This window comes from Natator depressus, chromosome 22 (assembly GCF_965152275.1).
Source record: "Natator depressus isolate rNatDep1 chromosome 22, rNatDep2.hap1, whole genome shotgun sequence".
Lineage (NCBI taxonomy): Eukaryota > Metazoa > Chordata > Testudines > Cheloniidae > Natator > Natator depressus.
The window spans coordinates 9,509,116-9,520,631 of NC_134255.1; the positions used below are offsets into that span (position 1 = coordinate 9,509,116).

General features: G+C 48.0%; 1 protein-coding gene across 1 annotated transcript; it reads right to left on the reverse strand.

The window, feature by feature from the left end:
- Positions 1 to 1,285: 1,285 nt before the first annotated feature.
- SPATA19 (spermatogenesis associated 19) lies at positions 1,286 to 6,515 on the reverse strand. The gene is given in 8 exon segments (XM_074936889.1): positions 1,286 to 1,361; positions 3,011 to 3,088; positions 3,650 to 3,741; positions 5,053 to 5,169; positions 6,147 to 6,203; positions 6,324 to 6,419; positions 6,422 to 6,457; positions 6,459 to 6,515. Coding segments are annotated over 8 exon segments (609 nt in total).
- Between the last annotated feature and the right edge of the window lie 5,001 nt (positions 6,516 to 11,516).

Sequence of the window (11,516 nt, forward strand, 5' to 3'; positions counted from 1 at the left end):
CACCTTAAAGGGTCCTGAGTTTCAGAGCTGCTTAGCTAGTCAGCTTGGCTCAGGCCATGGCAGGGCCCAATATCTTACCGAAGGGATCAGGCTTTGGGCTAGATTCTGCCCTGAGCCTCTCGGGAGATATCACGCAGGAGGGGCAGCCGAGGAGGAGGACAAAGGTGGCTTTGAACCACCTCTGTGTCTCCTGGACACTCCCTGCTCCAAAGAGCAGTACAACCCCCAGCATAAGCTAGACCAGCCCTGGAGCGTACGCCAGAATCTACTGCGTTTCTCTGCAGGTGGGGATTTGCCCTGGGGCCATGGCAGCTCCTTCCCCTCCCCTATGTACCACCAGAGCCAAGGCCAGAACCCGGCGTTTGACTTTGGAGGTCAAGATACAAAGAGACCCCAGAACCATCGGAATTTCCCCCCGCCCCCACTGAATTCTTGGTGAACAGGCATCGGGGCCCATTGAGAACAGAAAGCAAAGCAGGACAGAATCACCACTTATCAGCCAGGGCAAAGCAGTGTGCAAGGCCCAGCCAAGCATGCCCCAGACAGCAGAAGAGAACCTTGGTGCCTTCCCTCTGGCCCTGCCCTCACAGATTGACATGGCCACGAGCTGCTGGCTGGGATGGGTTCCCTGGCCACGGTCAGGTTTTGACAGGAAGCAGCTCCAGGTAGAACTTGATTTAGGTGGGCTGACTCTCAGCCCCCTGGGTGGCTTAGAATGTCAGTGGACACGATCCCAAACTGGCTAGCCAGGATGGCATGGGACCACATGCCCTGCGGTTCCCTATAGGAGAGAGAAAGCCAGCGAGGTTCCACTGAGCCACAAGGAGGGTTCAACTTTCAGATGCCCCGGGATGCCTAGGCCAGGTGTGACATGAGGTCACAACTTGTCTTGCCCCAGATCTGCAGCACCGGCAACAGAGGCCAGGAGGGAATCTTGGCATGACTCACTCTGGGGAAAATCACTTTTATTTGTTATCCTGACACTCGCTTATTTGGACCTACATGTCTCAGTACAAATGTTAGCCCTTCATCATGGACCTAAGTTTACTTTCAGCCCAGGAACTAGCTGGGGGAAGCCAGCTGGTGAAGCAGTGATCGGAAGGAACTCAGGGCTGGATTAAAATGGAGAGCAAGCTCCTTTCTAATCTCAGGAACAGAGGGTTCACTCTGTAGGGTCAGGTCTATGGAGGTGGCAGGTTTGAGGAAGCTCGGAGCACTGAATCAAGGAATGAGTTGAGACTCCTCTCCAATGTCCTACCTGGCCTACACGCCTTACCTGCTGTATTTAGCTTGAAAGGGTGGCTCGGATATCAGTGTTCGATCTGTTGTTCTGCATTGCTTGAAGCATGACCTGGGACACGCTGAAGAAACAAGAAGTTATAGGGAGGTGTCAGACCCAGCAATGCACTGGGGAGAACTTCTATCCATCCATTTCACGGTTTTGCACAGGTGCCCATCACTGCAAGATCTGAGTGCAGGCCAAAACCCAAAACGTGCTGCTACCTAACTGCAGAATTGGGGTTCCTGCACCTGGATGGCATTTAGGGGGATCTATATGTCAATGTCCAACTGGTAAAAGCATCAAGAAAGCAGAGTCTGCAGAGGGAGAAGCTAGAATTTGATGTCTGCCGCCAGACTGGATCAGACCCACGGTCCATCTAATCCAGAATCCTGTCTCTAAAAGTAGCCAGCACCAGATGCCTCAGAGGAAGGTACAAGAGCCCTCCAATAGGCTGATGTGGGATAATCTGCCCCCACAAAGGCCTCACCCCATCCTCAAATCACTGGAGCCTGGCTTAAACCCTAAAGCAGGGAGTTGTTATCCCTTGCGAAATTCTTTTCTTTTTGCATTAACTAGAACACTGAATATTTTTCTTATCCAGAGAAATGTTTGGCCCTCTTTAATTCTTTAGTCTCAATGGCATCCTGTGGCAATGTGTTCCACAATCTAATCACATGTTGAGAGAAAAAAGTATTTCTTATCAGAGTTGATTTTTCCACCTTGCAATTTAATTGAAAGTCCCCTTGTTCTTCTGTTGTGCGAAAGGAGACAAAGGGTTTATTTCCAGCTAGAAGAACAGCTGTAGTACATGGTGACCATTGGCTTGATCTCTCTAGCCAAGACAGACTCTGGATAGCCAAGGAACTTGGACTCTTTCTGGAAGAACACCTGGTTTCGAGGACTTCTGTTGGATTTCCAAGGGGTGACACATCTGAACAGCAGCAAACGTCTGAATTCTCTCCCTATTATGGAGGCCTGGCAAAGTTTTCACCAGGGGCCCACTCCGAGTATCTGGCTACACATCCATATTTTTAAGGATCAGCACAACTTGAACCCAGACCTGCAGGGCTACTCGGCAACCAACATCCCCACAGTGCCAAGCAGCAGCAACTGTAACCTGGCCACTCCCGGCAACCCACAATCTGCAGAGGCTCAACACGACAGGAAGTTCCACCTCGAGTGATCTGAAAGCATGGTCTTAGCAGTCCTGGTACACCTCTTTGTTAGAAGAGCCAACAAGGCATACCAGGATGTGTCCAGGCAACAGAGCTAGCTTCCACGACCGGCTTGCTTCTCTGTTTCTGAGCTCCCGGTACTGATCTCGGCTCCGATTCCCGAACGACCCCTGGGATCCCGACCCCATTACCTGGTATTGCCCCTCAGCTGGATTCTTGACTCTGTGTCCAGCTCGGATCCTCATCTTGACTCAAACCTCAGCTTGACTCTTGACCCCGATACTGGCTCTGGGATTCCAAACGCCTACCCCTAGTCCTGCCGACCTTCTCCCAGGATCCTGACAATATTACCCTAGGGCTCCAGCACACTGGCCCCACTCCAGCACGTGCCTAGTTCCACGGCACACAATCCAGAGTGCTCAGCACCGAGAGTGTGAGCTCTTTGAGGCAGGGACTGTGTCTTACAGTGGATGGGGGCAGCACCTGGTGCCTTTTGGGCATGACCTGAGTATGGGCTGGCAGGTGTTTAAAGGACCTGCCAAGAGGATCTCACCTGTTTCGCACTTGTTCCAGCCTCTCCCGCATGGCTTCATTCCTGATGTCACTCGATACTCGATAGACCCGGGTGTGACTGCAAGAACCACACAAGTGCATTCAGGTGGTTTTATGATGCTGGCCTGGTCATCAGTAAAAACCATCCAGCATGCCTCCCAAGCCCAGCTCTGTGGAGGTCCCCAATTTTTGTGTTATCCCAGTGTACCCAATGGGAAGACTGTATCCTCCAAGATAAAAGTGCTCCTCGTTAGTTCTAGTAGAACCCAAGAGATCAAAATTGCTGACATGTAAGCGTGATGCTGTAAAAGGTTGCGATTGGTTATTTTTTTTTTTAATACATTGCAATATAGTTGCATATAAACTCCACAGCTCCATGACCAAACGCTGCCCACTTTGGGCCAGATCCTCAGCTGGCGTAAATCAGCACAGCTCTACTTCGTTCACCGCAGCGATGTACACCAGCTGAAGATCTGGTATTTTGGTCCAGGCCAGAGCATCCTGGCTCCCACTGATGCTCCTTGCCTTCTCTTTTCCCGCCCCTCACTTCAGCGGGGCTTCCGCTTTCTTACGCCAGCTCAGTACCTTGCAGAATCAGACCCTTTGCCTCTTCCCAGGGGATAGGTACAAGGGACTCTACCTCCATCTTATGAACTGGATCTTTGTCCTCTCCTCCAGAAGACCGTGGCTAGACAATGACACTGGCAGTTTCGTGCTAGAGACTTGAACAGTCTAGGAAAAACAGGGGAGAGCACATCTTATGATTCACAGCAGCAAAATCTTGGCATGAAGGGAAATAGGATGAAATGCAGCTCAGAGTCTTAACCAGGAAAAAACAAAAAGCCCTTTACTATCTACTTTGTATCAGCATTAATGAGATCATAATGGTTAATGCCAAATGCAGCTGAGCAGTGCCTATAACTGCATTGCATTCAGGGGTGACATTTCAGTTGTGTGGAGAGGTTGCTTTTCAAGTTCACGTGGAACATAGGGGGAAAGCAGGATTTGCCATACCGGATCAAACCACTGCTGAAGCAAGTCTGTATCCTGGCATCATTATGCATCATAGGGAACCACTGGTGTGCATGGTGAAAAAAACCCAACCACACACACCGTCCCTTGCCTTATATGCTCTAAGAGTCTAATCTAAAGTCCGTGGACGTCAAATGGGAGTCTTTCAGTTGATTTCAATGCACATTGCACCAGTCACTAAATCTTGCTTCTGGCAGAGGTCAATTGATGCTTCAGAGGAAGAGGAGGAAAACCATAACACAATTACCTATCTGTATATAATGCTGTCTACACAGGAGGATAAGCCTTCCTCAAATTATCGGATCACCTTGTACTTTTGTAGCTGATATTTGATTAGCCCCTTAAACTGCAGAAGGAGGAGGAAACAGTGAGCCAAACCAAAATGAAGATGGGAATTACTGCTTGGGAAGTTTGTCCTCTGTGGAGAAGGACTCCATTCTAAGCAGCAAGGGCCAGATTTTCAGAAGAGCTTGGCACATAAGTGACAGGCCGGGAGGAGCCGGCTGCTGAGCACTTTTGAAAATGTGGCCCTTGTTTGGAGGATGCCAAAAAGGGAGGAAAAAAAAAACTCTTGAAAACCTGGCCCTGAATGGGAGCAATGAGCCCTTGGGAACCTGGCCCAGCTGCCTAAGGGGTTTGGTGTATACAAGGAATGTTTTAAACCAAGTTCCAGGGGATGACAGACAGTCCAGCCATCTGTAGCTGCTATGGTTTCAGTGGCAAAGCCAAGCTTGGTATCAACAGCAGAAAGAAAACAGAGTATTGTTTCCTATTCTGTTGAAGTTCTCAGACCTCACCACTGTTAAGGTGTTGGAGCACCTAATGCCTCCCTGGTGTAACCCCACTGGACATGCTGGCCCATCCTACCCATAGCACCATGAGAGAAGTGTGTTAAAACTAGGGATATGCCACACGGACTCTGCTTCTTCCACCTTCTCCTGTACAGCATCATAGGACGCATCCACCTCTCTCTCCACATACCGCCCCCTGGACACTGTCCCAAGGAGATACCTGTGACTTTATCATTCCTGAATCTTGGCCAGCAGAAAGGGTCACTTTGGTTTCTGCTTTGGTTTCTGCCTTGTTTTCCAGTTTCTGCTTAAAGATCTTGGAAGCTTCTTCTTCAATCTGAAAGAGAAGCAAAATAGCAATATCTTTCCTAGGCAGCTTTGCCTGCAACTCCTGTGGGAGAGCAGTGACTAGAATGAACTGTGTAGGTATCAGACCTCAGTGGCTCTTAGGCACTTGGGGTTTTACTTTATACTTCTTTTTACTGAGGGCTAATAACAAAGCAACTATCCATTTAGGGAAAACACTTGGGCCCCTTGCTTCCAATCAGGTACCATCCCCTCTTCAGAGCACAGAGGGGTGGAAGAGTGGAACCTGCCACATCAGTCCTCTTAGAAGGCTAGAATGTCGTCTCCGAGCTAGGTGTGTATCAAATATGAAGATCCACTGTTAATCTCTGTTGAGGCAAAGTAATTACCTCAGAGCCTTTGGCTTAAAGTACTCTCCAAGCAGAGTTGAACCAAAGTCCCCAGAATACCATCAGGGACATTTAACAGCTGAGGATCAAAAATGCAAGCTCTTCCACTGTGTTGTGGGACAGTCTCCTCACCAAGATTTTCTTTTTCATAACAAGGGTGGTTACAGCCCCGATGTTGAGCCAGATGGGCATGAAAACCACATTTCTTCCCTCCGTCCTGGTTATCATCCAAGTACCAAGGCACCAAAACCAGGTCCCCTGGTCTGTACCCATCCAGACAACCAGGCATTCAATGTGGTTACCTCCTAGTTAGCATCCAGGTAACCAGGCATTAAAATCCAGGATGCCCCCACTTAGCAGCAGTGTATTTCTGCATCAGATCCAGGAACTGATCCTGCCCCTGACCCCACCTCTAGGCTTAGCAAGGTAGGTAGGTATTAAAATCCTCCCTAATTCAGTGTCCAGGCACTGAATTGATTTCACTGGGGCTTAGTGCCCCCCTTTACCATCTGGGTGCTAACACAGTAACCCGCTCCCTGGTTACCGTCCTTGCTGGTGTCTTATTGGCTAGGATTTCACTAACTCGGGCATGCTGCTACTCTCTGGCTCTCATCCTCACCTTCCTCAGCCAGTGCTCTAGCACGGACAGCATCTCGGTCTCCACAACTTTAATGTCCTGCAAGGAATCAGAAAGGGTGAGGCTGGCATGAACCCTGTGCATTCCCACCCCCCCCCCCACCCCGGCCTAATGGGGAGCTCACAGCTAAGCCAGAGAATAACCCCATCGCCCCCTTACTTGAGTGCTGCTGGGTGGGAACCGACGGCCAATCGATTTACACATCAAGACATACACAGCCCAAGAGGAAATAATCATCCTAGGGGACCGTCTCCCCTGGGAGGCGAGCCCTCCCTCAGCCTCAGTTCCCCTCTTCCGCAGGAACTGGCCTCTGCCGTCAGACTCCTGGTTGAGGGGGCAGCATTGTTGCATCACCAGGCTCCATGACACAGCAACCACCGGCGCTGTAACAATGGTAGGTGGCAGCAGCCAAGTGCCTCCCTGTGCAGGCCCCCACGCCACTCATAAAAGAAGCAAGGAGGAGGCTCCTGTGTTTTCTAAGCAGGGATTCTCCCTTCTGAAGCCCCTAAACCCTTCCTTGGAAGTTACTGGGCTCCTCCCCTCTGTGGTATGTAGGCCCCCCTCACCAGGGGTCCTGAAGCACTGCACCGGTTTCCAAAAGCACCTAAGGGAGGCATTAGGTGCCTAACTGAATTTCAGTGGCATTTGGTCACAAGTCCTTTCAGCCCCCAGGCTCTATCCTCCCAGCCCCTTGTCAGGGAGGGAAGTGCTCTCTCCATTTTACAGATGGGGAAACTGAGGCACGAGGTGATTGCCCGGGGTCACACATGGTGTTCGCTGCTGAGCTGGGAATTGAACTCAGGTCTTACAAATCCCAGGCCAGAGCCCTGGGGCCGTCCAACGCTTTCTGTGGCAAGTGTGTTTACTGGAATATATTTTACTCCTCGTGGAAGGTATCAAGGAACCCCCAGGTGCTGCAGGAAGGGGTGGTGACTCATTGAGCCAATGCCCCAGCATAGTGCTCAGAGGCACCGTGCTACTGGAGGTGCCATCTTTTCCACAAGATACATAAAACTGAGGCACTGGCCATTAAAGATCCCAGGGCACTTTTCATAAAAGATGAGGCATGAACCCCATTCCCCTGAGGGCATTCCAGGGTCTAGCTAGCTAGGTATTGTTCAGGATTGCAGTCTACCCCCATAAATCCTTGCAGCAGTTTCTCCAGGATTCTTCACTTCCTGCCCCAAACAGTTGTGTCACGATGCTGTGGAGACAGTGGTCTTATCCCACACCAGAGGAGTCTGCATTTCAGCAGTGGGCAAAGTGGTTCCAGTAAAGGTTTTGGAGAGAACGTAGGGATCTCTCAGGTTGAAAGTTGCTAAATAATTGCTGTTTAGTGCAGGGCCTTGCTCCCTAAGCTCTGGGCGCAATAGAAAAGGGCTTGTGTTTTCTTTTGACATGCCTTGATGGAGAGGTACTTGTACAGGAAAAACTGCTCAACTCTGTCCAAAAGGCTGGGCTTTCATATTTGGCGCAAGAACAAAAATGAAGCTCTGCTTTTAACGGCATGGTTGGAAGGTAGGTGATCAAGCTGCCATTAACTCATTCGAGCGAACGATTGTGTGGTTGATGGCAAAAAAAAAAAAGACATGGGGACGTGGTAACTGTGCCAGGGCATTACCTGAGGAGACGCAGAAGGCAGCTACGCCCACCAGTCTATCGGAAGGGGGATTCCAAGAAAAGGAAGGTTGGAACCAATAGTTTAGTTCAGTTCCAGGGGTCCATTCCCATAGACTTCCCAGGGCTCCTCTGAAAGGTCAGACTGCTGCCATGACTGATCTGGCAGCACTGGGTAATAGCCAGCAGTGTCCCAGCTATGTCCACACCTGGGACGCCAAGAACCTTCTGTCTTTGTTTAAGGCTGTGGAGAGGCAGCTGGAGCAAAGGAGAGGGAGGGGACAGCAGGCACAGAACTTCAGTTCAGTTTCTTCTCTTGAGCCCGGTCTCATCATTTACACTTTTGCCGCACGAGGGTAACGTGACTATAAGATGCTGCCAAATCAGAATTCTCCAGTCACTTACCCCAATGGTAGCAACAACACATGAACCAGGGAAGATTCACTCAACATGACCTACAGGACACTGATGGAATATTCCCCAAGTCTCATCAGCGGGAACATGGACTGGGGAGAGGTCACTAGAGAATGGAAGGGATTTCACAAGAGCACATGACCCCACATGCCAGCATTTTTTAAGCAAATATTTATTTATATCAAAATACAAAACATTTCTGAAGCAAAGTAATGTTACATGAGGAGCAATTAAATGTTAAACTTTATCAATTCCAAAATCCATCATTCTCCTACAGAATGGCTAGTTTTATTTAACATTGCAACACTGCCATAATTTCTTAACTGGGTATATTTAAAAAAAAAAATCCATCTATGGACATGCAATGTTACTGGTGATGAGTTGTTTAGTACTCAGCAGGCCTTAAAATACCAGCAAGTGAAGGTCTAGGGACAAGCCAGTCACATTAAGGCAGGGCTTCAAATTAATTTTCCTCCAATGTTTATTAGACTATGTTTTTAAATTGGCAGTAGTCCAGGTACCTAAGGGGCCAACATCCTTGGCAGACAGAGCGGGTTTATTGCTTAGAGCCACCAAACTAGAAGCAACTAGGAGTTGCCTCCAGTGAATGCCAAACAGGTTAGCTCTTCATTTGGGATAGGGCAAGAAAGGAAGTGTTGGGGGGCTAGACGTTGTTTGACAGAGAGAACCATGGAAGGTCTGTGTTTGCTTTAGCCAAATGAGGTATAGTGCCAGAATGGCTTAGTTGGAAGATTTCTCAGTACCAGCTGGTTGTATTCCCACTAGTGCCAAATTCCCTTCTCCGTAACACCTGGGCACATCCACTGACATCAAAAGCAGGGTGCATTAATGTGAGAGAAATGAATTGGGCCCTCAAGACTCTTAAAGGGAAACACTCAGCTTCCTGGGGGTTCTCTGCATAGTCAGCTTCCTGGGAGAGGGGGGGAAAAAAAAAAAAAAAAAAAAGGGAGAGTTGTCGTCCGGATCCCCCAGGAGATTACATTTACCTGCCAAGAACAGATTAGCACCCAGTTGGGGAGAGCATCCCCATTTCCTCCCCTCGTTACAAAGTCAGGGACTGAATAAAATGTGACCAATCTCCTCCCACAGCAGAAATGAGGCCCCCTGCCCTGGGCTCCCAAGTGACAAAGCACCCTCGCTGGCTAAACTTCCAGGGCCAAGTCCCAGTCTTTACTGCTCCCTGCTGGTATTTTACAGACCTTCACAAAAACAGAGGCCGAGAGCAACTATACAGCTAGAGAGAGATTATATAGAGCGCAGAATAAGTTTTGTATAAGGCTTTGGTACAGCACCATCATGTCTTGGATTTAGTTCTAAATTGTTTACAGGAAAAAAAAAAGCTTACTGAAAAAATAGTGTTCTGGTTTGGTTTTTTTTTTTTGTTTTTTTAATTTTATTCTCTTGAAAATCATACCTGAAGTTAAAAATTAACCCTCTAGTTGCCATTCGGGCTCAGGTCGAATATTTTTGCTGTGTGCATCTGTGCAATTTAAAAACACAAGGAAAACAAAAAGTCCAACGATTGTTAAATTATTACACAGCCACCCCAACTTGCAATCGCCGCCAGCACGGTCACTACACCGACAGAGCGGCTAAGCGTTTGACGTGCACATGTCAGTAACCAATAGCACAGAAGTTCAGTTCAGATCACTAACTGTTATTAAAAAAGAAAGAAAACCACAACAACAAACATTAAGGAACCAGTGGGACTAATGTTTCTTTTATTACTATTGTTATTAAAAAAGCCAGTCCCACTGGCTACCATTTAAAACAGCACCAAAGAGCACCCTAATGTGTGTTATACATTGTAATACTCGACATTCAAGAAATGGAAACTAGGTTGAATGGTCTCTTCAAGGGTTAAAGTCATTTGTAAATATAGGCAAGTTAAAAAAAAAAGGAAATAAAAAAAGACCCTACACAACAGAAGATCAGCTTGGCGTTCTAAAGAAAATCCCACCGGTTTAACAGGGAATTAAACCAATAGGGGCCTATGGAAATTTAACAGGGTTCCACAGACTCTAAAGACTTATCACATTGAATAGAAAAATGATAAGCTTTATATAGGAGTTTCAAAACTATCCTACAGAAGTCTATAAGGATATAATTTTCTATTAAACTCCATACGATGACTCAAGAGACCAATAGAAAGGTGATCATTTGTTATTAAAATTCTGTAGGGCTTTCCCACAAGAGAAATCCAAACAGAAAGTCCACAGTTATACAGAAAGTCCTAAGTTGGCTATTTTTAAATTTTGAGACTAAGAGTGCTAGGCACTCCATCCTTGCCCCAGAGCAGGATCGTTCTAAAAAGAAGCCTATGTAGTTATTGACCATGGGGGAGAAGGGAGGACGTGTATGTGAAGCCCATAGAGGGAACAAACTGAAGGGGAAAAAGGCATCCCCAAGATCATTAGCCCGTCCAGATCCATTCTGCAGTCAGCAGCCCTCATGCCTTGCACTGGCCTTTGTGAACAACACTGGGCAGAAGCAGGAGTGGGACTGGGACCTGAAAAGTAAGATTGGCCCTTTAAGTGCTTCTGGGCAGGAGGATGGATGGAGCACTCCAAACAAGCAGCCACATGGTAGATGGAAGCCAAAGGAGAGCTCAGGAAAAGCTGTAAACTCACCCTCCCTTACTTCTGATCCTATAGGGGGCTTACATGTAGGCTCACTGTGGGCATCAGAAGCGGGGCCCTGACTGAAACACCTTTTCGACTGTGTTCGCTCCCCCTCTTATTTGTCCTTTTAAGGTTTTAAAAAAATCCTCAAGTTCCCAGAACATCCATTTAAAGCAAATCCCCCAAACGCTTCATGCTGCAAGAAGCGCGACAAAAACGTGCACGACGTCTGAAGTGGGTACAACAGATGGACACCGGGGCTTGGGTATAAAAAAGAAAGCGGACAGATACTCGTCTCCGAGATTACTCCCTGAACCCTAGCGCATCAGGTTGGAAACGAGGCGCCGTTGGTTTGCATTTGGCCTCAAGAGGGTTAATAATATTACTGTAGAAAGTGTGCTTTGTAAATGTCTTTTTGCCATTATTTTTTCTCTTTTTTTCTGTAAGTGATTTCTGGGGTAGAGGGGGACGGGGGGGGGGGAACAAGAAAGCTGCCAACACCCCTGCCCCCAACAAAAAACACCACAATTTGAGTGTCCCACACTCAAAGTGCGTGGTAAGCCATCCAGCCCGAGAACAAGGTGACTGGGGAAGTCCTTGTCCTTACTGGTTAGTCTTTCACATATTTTTTGCTAATCAATGCAACCTATCAGTGCCATCTAACATGCTTTTCTTTGCT